Source organism: Aptenodytes forsteri, unplaced genomic scaffold (genome assembly GCF_000699145.1).
Source record: "Aptenodytes forsteri isolate BGI_AS27 unplaced genomic scaffold, ASM69914v1 Scaffold264, whole genome shotgun sequence".
Classification (NCBI taxonomy): Eukaryota; Metazoa; Chordata; class Aves; order Sphenisciformes; family Spheniscidae; genus Aptenodytes; species Aptenodytes forsteri.
The window spans coordinates 2,035,735-2,051,213 of NW_008795936.1; the positions used below are offsets into that span (position 1 = coordinate 2,035,735).

The 15,479-nt window shown below is 42.2% G+C and overlaps 1 protein-coding gene across 1 annotated transcript in view; it reads left to right on the forward strand.

Moving 5' to 3' along the window:
- The window catches only part of ABCA12 (ATP binding cassette subfamily A member 12), a 92,365-nt gene that overhangs the window by 59,198 nt on the left and 17,688 nt on the right, over positions 1–15,479 (forward strand). Inside the window, exons 30-39 of the mRNA XM_009285127.2 lie at positions 1,735–1,953; positions 2,607–2,803; positions 3,197–3,357; positions 4,999–5,223; positions 6,415–6,553; positions 7,909–8,161; positions 10,379–10,465; positions 11,908–12,001; positions 13,554–13,681; positions 14,597–14,684. Coding sequence (XP_009283402.2) covers positions 1,735–1,953; positions 2,607–2,803; positions 3,197–3,357; positions 4,999–5,223; positions 6,415–6,553; positions 7,909–8,161; positions 10,379–10,465; positions 11,908–12,001; positions 13,554–13,681; positions 14,597–14,684 — 1,591 coding nt within the window. The remainder of the gene's footprint in view (positions 1–1,734; positions 1,954–2,606; positions 2,804–3,196; positions 3,358–4,998; positions 5,224–6,414; positions 6,554–7,908; positions 8,162–10,378; positions 10,466–11,907; positions 12,002–13,553; positions 13,682–14,596; positions 14,685–15,479) is intronic.

Here is a 15,479-nt window from a genome sequence, read left to right on the forward strand (position 1 = left end):
TGAGGAGTGGCTGAGGGAACTGGGGTTGTTTAGCCTGGAGAAAAGGAGGCTGAGGGGAGACCTCATCGCTCTCTACAACTACCTGAAAGGAGGTTGTAGTGAGGTGGGTGTTGGTCTCTTCTCCCAAGTAACTAGCGATAGGACGAGAGGAAATGGCCTCAAGTTGCGCCAGGGGAGGTTTAGATTGGACGTGAGGAAAAATGTCTTTACTGAAAGAGTGGTGAAACATTGGAACAGTCTGCCCAGGGAAGTGGTTGAGTCCCCATCCCTGGAGGTATTTAAAAGATGTGTAGATGAGGCACTTAGGGACATGGTTTAGTGGGCATGGTGGTGTTGGGTCGACGGTTGGACTCGATGATCTTAGAGGTCTTTTCCAACCTTAATGATTCTATGCTTTTTAATCTGGTAGGATACCTGTAATACACAGCACAGCAGCTCTTCTAGCATTTTGTTCCATGACACTATGGTGCCTGGGGTTAGGTTGTTGTGAACACTTTGGGTAGCTTGCGCACACACCAAAGCTGAAGTGATATTAGCAAGAAAGCTTAATAAGGGTGTATTTCAGCTGTACAAACTCATGTGTTGGCTGGGCTGGAATGGCAGTGGGTTAACACATCGGCCTTTCAGCCCTTCCAGCTTTGCCATTTATAAATTATTATTTGAGTTGTTAGATAACAGCACTAAAACAGACCTGTAGAACTTGATTTCTCCACTGATATATATGTGCATCACTTTGAAAGCAACATTAAGCTGATAAATAGAAGCCTCAGAAGAGCCAAAAACAGCAAGACAAATGTGTGCTTCATCTCAGCTTATTATCAATTCATCTCATATCCTCTTTGCAAAGTGTAGGCAAAGGTGATGTACAGAAAAGTATAATGCCTTCTTGAAACTCAGTGCAGGCTTCAAAACCTGAGTAAGGTCACAAGTTACTTCCTTCCTCTTTAATGATGGTTAAAAGTCCCAGGAGAGAGAGAATCTCTCGGAAGGTGAAGGGCAGTCTGAGACGCATCTTCTTCCTTTAGTCCCTGTAGGACAGCATCAAAAATTATCTATATTGTGCAAGTAGTTATTCTGAGCAGAGGTTGTTTGACTCAGGTCTGTTAGGTATTGGTAGGTAAGTAATTATTTGCTTGAACTAGACGAAAGTGCTGCCCACTGAGAAGTGTCTTGTCTGGAAGCCCTCCCCCATTTCTTGCTAATAATGCCAGTGAAATCAGGTTTCCATGCTCTGATGTGGTTAGTAAGATGAAGATGTGGTTTTCAATCTCTGTTGTGGTTACCAATATGAGGCTGTCTGGATACTGCAGACAAACCTCAAAAGAATGAAGAGTAACTGCATTATATGAATTCCCAGTGATTAAATTGGAAGCCCCAGGGCGTTCATGAGTATTGATGTATGGGATATGCAATGGTCTGATTTAGGGAGGGGAAGGCTCAAGAAGATAAAAGTACATGTGAAAAGTAGCCAGAGGTCAGTGTGTGAGCTTGGTGCTTGCCCTTACATTCCTGCAGAGGGGTATGAGGATGTCCTTTGATGTTAATTGGCCACCACTCTGCCAAAGAGTGGTCAGACAGCAGAAGAAGCAGTGGTCAGTGGTCTCTGGCTGGAAGAAGTGTGATGGTGATGTAAGGAAACTTTGAAAGTGATGATCGGTACAGGACCGTATGAAAAAATTACCTATGGCTTTCTCCTTTTTCTAACTTTCTTTTCTATTTATTTTTCCCTTTCAGATCTATTTTGACTGGATTGTTCCCTACATCATCAGGTACTATCTTTGTGTATGGCAAAGACATCAGGACTGACCAGGAAGTTATCAGGAAAAACATGGGGGTGTGTATGCAGCACAACGTGCTCTTTAACTATCTCACCACGAAGGAACACCTGCTGCTCTACGGGTACATCAAAGTCCCTCACTGGAGTAAACAGGAACTCTACCAAGAAGTGAAGAGGTATAAAAATAGCAGGGTTGGAGAAGGGAGAGAGGGATGTCAAATTTATTGTGTGGTAGTGCCATTGCCACTGCAAAGCTCAAAAGAATGGTTCTGAGGACTGTTGCAGACCCTGCGTAGAGTTCAAATAATGCCTTGGTCTGACTAGAGGAATATATTGAGTGTTGATATCTGTGGCTGTAAGAAAATAACATCTCTTCTCCAGGGGGTTTACAAACTTCTGTGGTAATTCTTTGGAGGTGAATTTATAGGCCTAAGGGTCTAGTCCTTGCTGCTTTACAGTTTTCCCCAGAAAGAGATTTAATCAACCAGTCAGAAAGATACCGGCTTTATTGGTTCTGCGGAGAGGTAAAGCAGCCAGAACATCCCAAGGAGTTTAGATCTTGGTGTTCTCCATTGATGAGGTTGAGCCTTTAACCTTGACTTGTCAGATGGAAACTTTGAAAACATCCTAAAAAAATGTTTTACATTAAAATCCCAGTGACTGAGCTACAGGGTGAATCATCTCCCTGCACTGTGACCATTCAGTAGAGCAGTCCATACTTGAGCAGTTTTTCATTTGCAGTTATGGTTTTTTGGGTATTTTCAGGTTCCCTGCTTTTAAAAGATGCCTGAAGGACAACTTTTGGGGTTGTTTTTTCTTTGTTTTCAAGGACTTTGAAGGAGACCGGACTGTACAGCCATCGTCACAAGCTAGCTGGCTCCCTGTCTGGGGGGATGAAGAGGAAGTTATCTATAGCTATTGCTCTCCTGGGTGGATCAAAGGTGGTGATACTAGATGAACCAACCACAGGGGTGGATCCATGCTCTCGGAGAAGTATTTGGGAAATTATCTCCAAGAATAAAAAAGGTACCGTGATGAGACAAGATGCTGCCCAGTGGTAAAGGTGATTTGTGTCACTCTTGAAAATATATTGGTGGCTTTGAACTGTGGGTTTTGGAGACCACAGAGAAGAAATTGTGGGAGACTGGGATTTTGCAGGCCCTCTGGGTGCATCCTGGTTGTTTTTTGTAAAGTCACAGTGTCATTTGAAAAGTAACTACCATAATACACAATTTACAATACAGTAACTTTCAGCTTCTCTCTAATACTGCCTTTCATCCAATTTCACTAATAATTTCAAAAAAGTGCAGTCGATTTTCACCTGATACTCTGTCCCCTCATTCAGCATAGCTTTCATCTGTCTCATGTAAGCACGTGTGTTTATTCTGTGGTGGCTGACATCAGCTTTGTGTTTTCCAGGCAGAACCATCATTCTGTCAACACATCACTTGGATGAAGCAGAAGTTCTGAGTGACCGAATCGCCTTCCTAGAGCATGGAGGGCTCAAATGTTGTGGTTCACCATTCTACCTCAAGGAAACATTTGGTGATGGATACCACCTGACGCTCACAAAAAAGAAGGTTTGTGTCTGAGTTGGTCCTAAATTTTCAGCATCTTGGGTGGGAAACTGAGTCAGTTGTAGGACAGGAAGGAAGGAGGCACATCATTGTGTCCCACAGAAATGAAGCATGCTGCAGAAAGTTCATCTCAGTCTTAGATGTCTGCAGTGGAGTGGTTGTTCCAGTATAATTTCACTTTCATGGAATAACTTCTTTATGTGTCCACTTTATGCCCAGGTGAAAGTGGGATGTGTTTTGAAACCCTTGGGTTTGGCCACACAGGTTCAAGAATATGCTGGACTGTTTCTTTGGGCTGCCAGTAAGATAATTTTTTCATATGCCCCAACCACTGAGATACCTGGGTTACAGTGCACTTTACTCTCTGGCTCACTCTGCCTGTCCCATGCTGGAATTCACATGCTTTTTTTATAAATAAGCTTCCTTCAGAAAGACAGCCTATGTGGAAAGTTCCCCAAAACACAGGAGTCTTAGCTTCAGCCCCTCTACACAAAGCCTTGCAGCATTAATAGACAAGGCAGAGGTCTGAACTTGAGCCTCCTGTATCCCAGGTGCATGATGCAGTCCTTTTTATCCTCCCTTCCCCGCTGGGCCTTAGCTCCCTTTCATGTCCCATGAAGCACGGTCACTGCAGCAGGCACTGCCAGGGGCAGAGGTAGAGATTCTCCTGTTTGCGAGCCTGCGTGGAGCTGAGCTAGAGCTCTCAGCAGCTTCATCTCTGAGGGGTGCCATCAAGACTTGTTCAGAGATGCAGGCACTTACGGCTATATCGGCAGGAGCTGAGTGACGGATCCAAGGACGGTAGGGGTACTAAACAACTACTGAGGATCTGGATGTGAGCACACTGCTTCTTGGTGAGAGATACGGACAGAACATGTGGCCCCCGCTTCCCTTGAAGCAGAGGGAGCCTCTCCAGCGGGGCCACCGGACCAGCCTCTGTGGCCCTTGGAAGGGAGGAATATCAGTGCTCTGCTGTGTTGAAAAAGAACAGGGTCTCCTTGAGGGTTAAAGGCAAGGCCGGGTGCAGAGTGTGAATTCTGGAGTTCAGAGAAATAAAGCAGATGGGAAGAGTCCATCAATAGTATCTGGCCTGAGGCAAAATGTTCTGCTTGCAAGGAGGGCGGAACTCTGCTCTTGATAGCATTTATGACAGTGCTGTTGGTAGCCCCAGCACATAGAATAACGTGCAGATACCATAAGAGATCAGCCCCTCTTCCAAATTGCTGGCAGTATAGATAGAGAAAATGAAAAAAGACCCATGTGCAAGGCCTGTTTTTCAGGGGAAAAGAATGTATTTGTGCTGGCAGCCGAGTTCATGTGTCAGCTCTCTTGTGGTTAGGTTTTTTCTCTGTTGTATTACAAACCCTCTAGCTAGTGCAAAGTGGTCGATTCAGCCCACTCCCAATATCCCTGTAGTCAGAAGGAGCACAGCAAGGTCTTGGATGGACCAAGATGGGCACACCCCCTTCCTTTTCAAGGGCCAGAAACCCACTTTCATCTCCTTTTGATATTTAAACTGAAGTGTTGCATCCCCGGACTGAGATCACCTACTGATTATTCTGTGGGACAGGATTTGGGCTAAATCCTGTGGTAGGAAGTTTGACCTCGCAGTCCTTGGTGACCAGTCTTCTCCTTCTTTTTCAGAACATGATAGAGGAGTGTGACACCACAGCAGTGACCTCCTTGATCCAGTCCCACCTCCCGGAGGCTTATCTCAAGGAGGATATCGGTGGAGAGCTCGTGTACGTGCTTCCCCCCTTCAAGTCCACAGTCTCAGGGGCCTACCAAGCGCTTCTCAGAGCCCTCGATACCAGCTTGAGTGATCTCCACCTTGGTTGCTACGGGATTTCAAACACAACCGTGGAAGAGGTATGAGCTCAGGATCCTCTCAATTTAATGAAATGTTATGGAGATTAACTTCACAGCACTGTGTAGCTCTGCTTTCTGGGCTAGATGGTGGCATGTTTTCAATGTGAGAGTTGCAGGCAGGGGAAGAAGTAGTTTGGTTGTTTGCTGTGTTACACTTACAAACATGTGAGTGTGTTAGATGTATTCATAAATCTATACATATACTGATGTACAACATACCACTGTCTCACCTTGCTAACAGCTTTTTGGCATTTTACCCAGAAAATGAGATGCTGGAGTTGTTAAACTAAGGAGAGAGGGCAATGATGTGTTTCTCTTCAAACTATTCTCCTGGTCTCCACGAATCTGGGTTTGTCTACAGATGCAGTCAGTAGGGAGCGAGTTAGCAAACCATCTAAGTGACAAACTTCAGCATGGATGCTGTATTGTACAAATGAGTCACCTGGTGCATCTCGGAATGACACAGGCACCTTTCTGCCCATGGGAAATCTCTGGTCAAATAAAGACAAAGATTTAGTTGCATCAGAAACAAAAAGTAACTTTAAATGATGAGCAGTGATGTCCCTTGTCTTGCAGGAGGGAGGGAGGGAGATTGCTACCCTTCTGCTCAGAAATTCTTACTTGCTTTTAAGGTGTTTTCCTAAGGGAGCAAGAATGAGTTATACAGCATGTACCATGTGCAGCTTGGGTGCCACAACTGTGCACACTCTCAGCATGGAGGCAGCCAGGATTGTCAGAGGCTAGAGGGGAAAATATCCCAGGGAAACAGCCCTCCTTGTTTCTTCACTGGTGCCGTGCAGGGAGAGCCATCTGTGCACTGCTCATTGTGTGGGTGTGGAGGGAGTACAGTTATGTAGGGCCTGAGCTGAAATGCAGTTTCATTTACACCTACTCAGTAGTCATGTAGCAGGTGGTATTAGGACAAGGTAAGTCTAGGGAGCAGCTGCAAAGGTTTAAGTTTCCACTGCTGCAGCAGGAGGGAGACAGGAGGTGACAAAGAGCTGGACAACAACAATTTTATACTGAAAAAAGTGAATTTCTCTCGCAGAGCACAAAGGGAACAGAAAGAGGATTGTAATTCATAATTGCTGCACCAACTACAGCTACAAAGTAGGAGAGTGGATTCTGATTATTGTTTTGGTAAATGGAGTCATTTGGACCAATTTTCCTTCATATTTTCTTGCTCCATAGGTGTTTCTCAATCTGACAAAAGAGCTAGTGAAGTACCAGCAAGAAGATGCTGAACTGCCCCAACAGCTGCCTGGAGCTAGTGGTCAAATTGGCAGTGACGAAATGTCTGTGAGCACAGATACCTTCACAGAAAGAGATGGTACTAAATTACCTCTAGGTTTTATTCCAGATTTGCCGCAGATGCAAACAGTGACAGATGTACTGATTTGAGCTCCCCGTCTTCTTTCTTTGTTGAAAACCACATTTCACCCAACCAGGAATCACAAAACCAATAAATCACTAGAAGTACAGCACTCAACAGTTGTTTAGATCAGCTGGTTTGGAATAGTCTGAATCACAGAATAAATTACAGAGGGGTTTTGTTTGCATCCACCTTCCTTTAAATTGATCCAGGTTTTAATCTAATCAAATACAGTGTGTGAGTGAAAGAGCAAATGTATACCTCTGAAAGTAATCGCTGTAATTGATGTAGAGGATTATTTCTACATAACTAGTAGAATCGGAGAGAAACTTTGTGGAAACCCCTTAGCCTGTTGCAAAAGCAGCACAGCTCTGAGCTGGGTCCTTCTTGCTGCTTTTTGCAGTGTCCCAGCCATTGCAGTATGGTAAAACAGCTCAAAGGGCCGAACAGTGGGATAAATTTACATTCAGAAGAGAATCAAGCTATACCGGTATCTCCAAGGGTTTGAGAGCTGCAAAAAGTGGCACGGCCCAAAAATGAGCAAATACTTGGTTGAAATGCTTTCTCAGAGTAGAAACATTTTTTGTACTTATAACTGTGTATACCATTTATAGTTAGGGAGGCATCCAAGGGACAACGCAGAGGTATTTTCGTACTTGTTTCTCAAAGCTGACCTGCACTGTAAATGTTGCTGTAAACAATAACTCATATGCATAGAGAATTGTTTTGTGTCACCCCTAATGAGAGCACTGAAAAGGATTTGCTTCATGTTGTATTATATAGGTTAATATTTCATAAAGAGGAATAGGTTGCACAGGATTTGGCTCTGCTTCTAGTATACCACAACCCTATCCATGCAAAAGATCAACTGGTTTATGTGCCTTGTTTTCTTATTTCAGGATTAATTCTCTTATTGATTTGTCTGAGGACCTGCTTTCTAAATTATGAAAATTTTCAGTTTGCAAATATAAAAGAATAATATGTTTTCCCTGTAAGTTGCAGCTGGGTAGGTAGGATGTAGATAACTTGTTGCATCTGGAAGCCTGTTTTCCTCTTGCAAGATCTCAAAACGAATTCACTACATGTACGCATTTGAAATTAAACAAAAAAAATGGTGTTACATGAGCTTATGACTCAAGAGCCAAGAGTCCTGTCCCAAGCCTGACCCTTGCGTATGTTCCAAATTAGTAGTTTTGATTTGCCATCTGTAAAGGAGTGCAGGAAGCTAAATATACTCCCAGGGTACTATAGCCATCAATTCCCTGCATTTCACAAATACTGATCCATGACAAAATGTGTTCTTTTGTACCCAGATCAGCTCCTGATTAGATCAAAAAGCCTGCAGGGTTTGCCGTTGCTGCTTAAGAAGAGATCAGCTTTGTTCATTAAGAGATTCCACCATACCCGGCGGGATGTCAGAGGCTTCATTGCTCAGGTCATCCTCCCGGTCCTCTTTGTGATGGCTGCCATGGGACTTGGGACGCTGAGAACTAAGGAGACCGAATATCCCGAACTGATTCTTTCCCCCTCTCTGTATGGCACATCTGACCAGGCAGACTTCTTTGGGTGAGTGGTGTTCTTTGTGACCCTTAAAACCATTTGTTTATAAAGAGTCAGTTTTACCATCAGGATTATTTCTAAGCAGACCCAGTGGAAAAGTGTTACGCAGATAACATGTAGCTATGTTATCTGTATAGTTGTTACGCAGATAACATGTAGAAATCCTGTTCCTAAGAAGGGTTCTCTCGGGGAGATGACTTGGCTCAGACCAGCAATCAGAAAGCTTTAGAAAAACAACCTCTCAGTTGGAATTAACTGTGAAATGTGAGGAATATTCTTTGTGTTTGCCATTGGAGTCCTCTGGCCCTGTGACAGCCATACTGCCCCAAGGGGATTTTCTTAATGTATATACTCTTCCCCCGATGTGAGGTGGGGGTCCCCACATCAGTTGTCTCCAACGTTACAACACCGGGATCAAATTCTGTCCATCTTGTGAACTGTTTGCATCGCCCTCCTCTCAGTACAGGGCACACTCTCCTGCCCAGGCCCCACTTGTCCAAGGCACACAGTCATTTGAAGGGCATGCACTTTTTCAGTTTGATTAAGATGTCACCACTGAATTATTTAATTGTGCTTAAAAATCCTATTACCAAAATGATTATAATTTGTATCATTCTTATTTCATGATGTGAACTGCTGTCTTTCTCCAGTGGTTCTCAGCTTTAAGTCAGAAATATAAAATTTAGCTCTAAAGCAAGCATGTCTGCTCTTAGGTGTTCTTTCCAAGGACCGCTCATGCCTTTCCACTTCAGTACTGCTAGGTGGGGGGAATGAGCCAGAACTACTTGTCTGAGTCCTCTGTTCCTAATGTTCTCTGCTTCTCCTGATGGATCGTTGCTAGAAAGCTGGGTCAGAAGCAAGAAGCATCTTCTTGAATGACCAAAACCAAATGGACTTTACAAATGAGAGAGCTGATTGCAACAAGACTGGGAGTAGTGCCTGAAAATTGCAGTAGATGCTTTTTCCCTGGAAACAGTCTTGATTGTCCAAAAGTTCATCAGTAACTTGCTTAGACCTAGAGGCAGCAAATCACCGGAGTAGGTGTGCGGCTCTAAGCAATAAGCAGTCCTTTTAAACCTGTGTGACTGCCCGCATATACTGCACGTACTTAAGTGGTTTGCAGGGCTAGCACCACAAATAACCATTTATTTAGCATCTTAAATAAATCCTGTTTCATTCAGACACAGTTTTCCTCTGCTCAGTGGTAGTGGAAGTATCTTGAACATTCTTCTTTTTTCTTTTTTCTTTTTTCTTTTTTCTTTTTTCTTTTTTCTTTTTTCTTTTTTCTTTTTTCTTTTTTCTTTTTTCTTTTTTCTTTTTTCTTTTTTCTTTTTTCTTTTTTCTTTTTTCTTTTTTCTTTTTTCTTTTTTCTTTTTTCTTTTTTCTTTTTTCTTTTTTCTTTTTTCTTTTTTCTTTTTTCTTTTTTCTTTTTTCTTTTTTCTTTTTTCTTTTTTCTTTTTTCTTTTTTCTTTTTTCTTTTTTCTTTTTTCTTTTTTCTTTTTTCTTTTTTCTTTTTTCTTTTTTCTTTTTTCTTTTTTCTTTTTTCTTTTTTCTTTTTTCTTTTTTCTTTTTTCTTTTTTCTTTTTTCTTTTTTCTTTTTTCTTTTTTCTTTTTTCTTTTTTCTTTTTTCTTTTTTCTTTTTTCTTTTTTCTTTTTTCTTTTTTCTTTTTTCTTTTTTCTTTTTTCTTTTTTCTTTTTTCTTTTTTCTTTTTTCTTTTTTCTTTTTTCTTTTTTCTTTTTTCTTTTTTCTTTTTTCTTTTTTCTTTTTTCTTTTTTCTTTTTTCTTTTTTCTTTTTTCTTTTTTCTTTTTTCTTTTTTCTTTTTTCTTTTTTCTTTTTTCTTTTTTCTTTTTTCTTTTTTCTTTTTTCTTTTTTCTTTTTTCTTTTTTCTTTTTTCTTTTTTCTTTTTTCTTTTTTCTTTTTTCTTTTTTCTTTTTTCTTTTTTCTTTTTTCTTTTTTCTTTTTTCTTTTTTCTTTTTTCTTTTTTCTTTTTTCTTTTTTCTTTTTTCTTTTTTCTTTTTTCTTTTTTCTTTTTTCTTTTTTCTTTTTTCTTTTTTCTTTTTTCTTTTTTCTTTTTTCTTTTTTCTTTTTTCTTTTTTCTTTTTTCTTTTTTCTTTTTTCTTTTTTCTTTTTTCTTTTTTCTTTTTTCTTTTTTCTTTTTTCTTTTTTCTTTTTTCTTTTTTCTTTTTTCTTTTTTTCTGTTTTTTTCTTTGTTAAATCTTAGAAATTTTAATGAAACCACAGATGCTTTAGTCGCTTCGATGCTTGCTTTCCCTGGAACGGATAACACATGCATGAATGAAAGCAATTCGTAAGTAGTTCTTGATTTTTCTTCCATTTAAATTCCAAATCTGCAAGAGAATTGACATAACACTATGAGCTATTAGGCCTTAATAACCATCTTTGATCATCTGCAGAATTTTCATACATTGGTGCCACGTGCAGGGGGAAAAAAAAATATCTCCTGCCTCTCTTCAGGTTGACTTGCAGACTCTTTCAGCTCATTAGGAGATGTCTAACTGGCCTTTTGCAGGCACGTGCAAGCTTGTGCTGCTCACAGACTTGAGCTGACGGGATGCAAGTCAGTTCGGAGCTGTGTAGTCATGATTGGTGTGAAGCAGACCTCAGCCCTCAGCGCCGAGGGTCTACGCAGCCCCCATGCAGCTTGGAGTGAAGGCTTGCATCTGCCAGCACAGCAGTGTACATGTTGACTTGCAGACTCTTTCAGCTCATTAGGAGATGTCTAACTGGCCTTTTGCAGGCACGTGCAAGCTTGTGCTGCTCACAGACTTGAGCTGACGGGATGCAAGTCAGTTCTGAGCGGGGAGCTGTGTAGTCATGATTGGTGTGAAGCAGACCTCAGCCCTGCCGAGGGTCTACGCAGCTCCCATGCAGCTTGGAGTGAAGGCTTGCATCTGCCAGCACAGAACTGTACATATTCTTGAAGACAGGAAACTATACTGTGCTTTAAGGCTGAGACTGGGACTTCCGCACAGTCCCAGGACCTTGACACTGGTGTTCTTTGCTTGCCTCAAGAAGTATTCACCACCACAAGTGGACTCCTTTGTTATTATGAGTAGTAAGGGAGCAGCTTTGGTAGTGGCAGGATGCCAGGATGAGAGCAAGCTATTCTTGTATCTGGGAAGTAGTCCTTGCCTCCCCCATAATCCCAATTATAACACTGAGCCTACCCAGAAAGTTCTCAGCATAGCTTTTGTTATCTGTATCTAAAAGCTGTGCCATGAGGGCTGGTTTGTTTCGGGCTCTGCAGATAAATTTTCAAGGAATTGCCCAGTAGTCCTGGGCAGACTTGCATGCTCATGTGTGCCACATGTCTGCAGGCAAATATTTTTATTGAGTATTTACAGTGACTGCCTAGTCAATACAGTCCATTGCAGGACTCCCCAGTTATTGCAATGACAATAGCCCTTATTTCTGCACTGTAAGATGATTTTGGCCTTTGCACGCTAACTCCTTACACTGTCTACTGTGGGAATGAAGTGATGTCTGGATTCCTTCTCATCAGCTGAACAAATCCAGGCACAGAGAGCAGTAGTGAGGGCTCTCTGCTGAGAGGCACTGAAGGCAGCGGGAGGATGGGTATTCCCTGAAACACCCAGAGCTGACAAGAAGGTCTGCTTTTCTGCTGAAGCTGCTCACTGCCATCCTTGCTGTCATTAAACATGACAGCAATTAGCACCGTTTGCACACCTGAGCATAGAGAACCTCAGAGGAAAATGTGTTCATTTTCAGGCAGTGTTTAAAGGAGGACATGCTCGGCCAGTGGATTTTCAGTGGAAACCAGAGAACTAAGTATTCTGCCTGCAACTGCACAGATGGCATCCAGGTAATTTGAATAAACCCAAAAGAGAGGGAGTTTGGGGGGATATTTGGGGAGCCTTGTAGGTTGGGAGTTGTTTTGTGGGCAGGCATGATACTAAGGGGAACTCAGTGTTCAGATTCCTCCTGTCTCTTTTTGGCCTTGTTGATTTTGTACACTGGATAACCACTGTCTGCACCAGTATGGGGACAGGAAAGGAAACAGTGTCCTCAGAAGATTCGCATGCTAATATATCTGCCTTCCTCCCCGTGGTGGGAAAAGGTTTAACGGTGTTTTTCAATGTTGTATGATTGTCCCATTTAGCAGAGGTGAACATGTATTCGAGAGGAAAATTGCATTTTATACAAGCACTGTCATTATGTGAAAGCACAGCTATTATTGCTGTTTGCTCTTCAGAATTTAACTTTATGCAAAGTCTAGATCCATCTGCTTTTACTCTGCTTCGTATTATAAATGAAGTGATGATTAATAACATCAGTTATTTGCATTACGGTGATACATACAGAATCAGATATGGGCACTGGTGGGCTTAGTGTCTTTATATGCACATGGGGAAAAGGCAGATTCTGCCCCAATGATGTTACAATTTTATAGTCCAGTTTGAAGTTGAGCTTTCTTCCCTCCAGTGCTGTTCACCTGTCTTCAGCTTTTTTCCAGTAGGAAATCAGACTCATGGTGCAGTGTGATGCCATTTGTAAGATAAAGCAAGCGCTTAGTTCAATGTTCCTAGTCATTCCTTAAAACGCAGCAATATTATGGAGTTTTCTGGGTATACACTTAATTTCACATCATTAAAAGTATTGGCATCATTTCTCAAGTAAGTCAGGATAATGTTCAAAGCTGATTCTCACCTCTAGCAGGCACAGGCAGGTGTTCCTCAGCATGAAGGAAGCTATTTTGTGTATTCTGATGCAAAGTTATGAACAGATACACGATGGGGGAGGCCAGGGTTTTTGTTATGGATGAGCTGAAAGAAGCAGCCAGCATGCTGTCTGGTAGGACGCTTCAACCTTATGAAACAGTTGATAAGACTTTGACCCTCAGCATGTTAAATTATATATTCAGGAGTAATCCAAGGTTTATCTGAAGCTCTGGAAAATATTCCCAATGACTGACAGTAAAGCAAAAATGTGGAGTGTAGCTGCTGTGAAATGCAAGATGAGAGTTTGAGGCCACCGTGGAGTTTTCTGCTCCATGAGTTGTTTTGCCCTCTGCCATTGTCTGTGCAGTCACTCTGCTCTGCTAAGTAGGATCAGCCTTAATTCAGCAAAATCTTCCTATGTAGCATGAAGCGCATTTCAAGGTCTCACTGATGTCAGTAGAACTGAAGTGTGGATTTAAGCTATGGTTGTTTTTAAGCACCTCACTAAATATGTTCAGGACAGCATGCAGGGATGTATGCCATGTCTTTGCACCCTGATTTGTGAATCATCAGCTTCTGTAGGAATCAGTCCCAGGACCAGAATGTTGCCATTGCCTGCTCTCAATCTTGTCCTGATATGTTAGTTTTTAGTTAAAACACAGACACTAACATTTTTGTTCATTTGCCTCTGATCAGACATGTCCACAGACGAATTACACTCCCCCTCACAGAAGGACCTTCTCCACGCGGACACTTTATAACCTTACAGGGCACAATGTGGAGACGTACATTCTAGCAACTACCAAAGACTTCCTGCAAAAACGGTACGGCATAAATCTCCAGTCCTTCTCCTCTGCATTGTACTGGGAGCAGCCTCTTACACACATCATATCCACTGGGCTTGAAGAGGTGACAGGGCAGTAGGGGTTTAGAAGGGCCTCTCTGCTGATGGTCTTTGTGAATCTGGTGAAAGGAGGTAAAATGTCCTGCAATCACGGAGTTAAAGGTAAAGGTTCGTGCAAGTGCTCTGCTTGATCATAGCAGAGATAGCCTAGGGATAATGTGTCAATCATCTGATAGGCTGATGGCTGGATCCGCAGACAAGCCTTTGTCTGACTCAGAAATGCTTAAAAAGAGGAAAATTTGACACAGCCTGTCATGAAGTAAACCCTGGGGAGAGACTTTCCTCCAAGTTTGATTCTCTGAAGAGTCTCAGCATGTGCTTCACTTAAACAAGTGCATCCGTTCCAGTGAAATTAGAGGCTGAATGTTTTCTTGCACCATGGGGCTGTTAGAGCTATTAGTGTGTCTGGACTCTGCAACACAGCCACGCAGCATGTCTTGGGGCAAAAATAGCCTGCCATTAAGGTTGTCAAGGAATATGTTCATCTGCCATTGATTTAAACTGAGCTGCTCATCTTCTGGGTAAGAAGCAGTCATCTTATTCCAATGTGGTAGACAAGCGGGTTAGGAGTTCACGCAACTCCAAAATGTTTCTCAGATGGAGGCTTTCAGCACAGTGTCGTGATAGTGCTGCCAAGATTCTGTTTCCCTTTTTTCCCCAAATAAGGGCTCCTGCAGCAGTGTTGGCTTGGCCACACACTACATACTGGGGTAAGTTTTTTTTAAGTCAAGCTAGAATTAACTGGGGTGACAGTGGCACACTAACATGCATCAACCAAAGGTATTAAAGCTTTTGAACGAGGGTAGCAATGCATTTCCCTCTGGTTTTCACGCAGGTATGGTGGCTGGAGCTTCGGGCTGCCTTTGACAACAGATCTCCAGTTCGATATCAGGCCAGTGCCTCCCAACAGAACATTGACTAAGGTAAAGAACCTTCATCTGCTTGTCCTAGCGTGGGAAGTATGGGACCCAGGAGAAGTGATATCGAGTTCAGGGATATTTCAGAAAATAAAGTGAAACCCTCTGAAATCTGCATCTCAGCATGGGCAAGGTGACTTGCAGTTCACTTCCTTTCCTCTCCCCATTCTTCTTGATTGGTCTGACCTCTCGTGCTAGCAGGAGACAATTTTTCTGCTGTCATAATTTTATTATACAGAGGTCAAAAGATCAGTTAGTAGCACCTTTATCTCATGAGAGAACATATGTACCTTAACTAGGGCTGGCTGGTACATTCTGAGATACCCGTTTCTCTGTTTCTGCTCAGTGAAAATGTTGTAATGCATCAGCATTAAAAGCACCAAGGCTGAAATCTGAGGTAGCAGGGAAGCGCAAGAGAGTTGACAAGATCCTGTGATCTCATTGGAAAACCTAGCTACCAGGAGACTGTTCCTGCAAGAGCAGTGCTGTTTTCAGAGGTGGCTCCAATAAAAGGGAAGCACAGGGTTTATTGTTTTGTTAACACTCAGAGCTCATGTAACGAGTTTACAGATGTTTTCATCCCTCCAATCTTACAGCTTCATCTTAGACCTGAAAGCATTGCTATTTGCTTATCACATGTCAGATTTAATACCTGGAAACCTTGATAGTCTTGGAAGCAGAGCAGACTCCAGTCCTTGCTCTGCTAGGGCAAGGAGAATGAAATCACTAGCACACAGGACCTGGGGATATGCAAAGGTGGATGCTGTGGGCTGTGTTTAAGCTTCTAAGCTTAATAGTCTA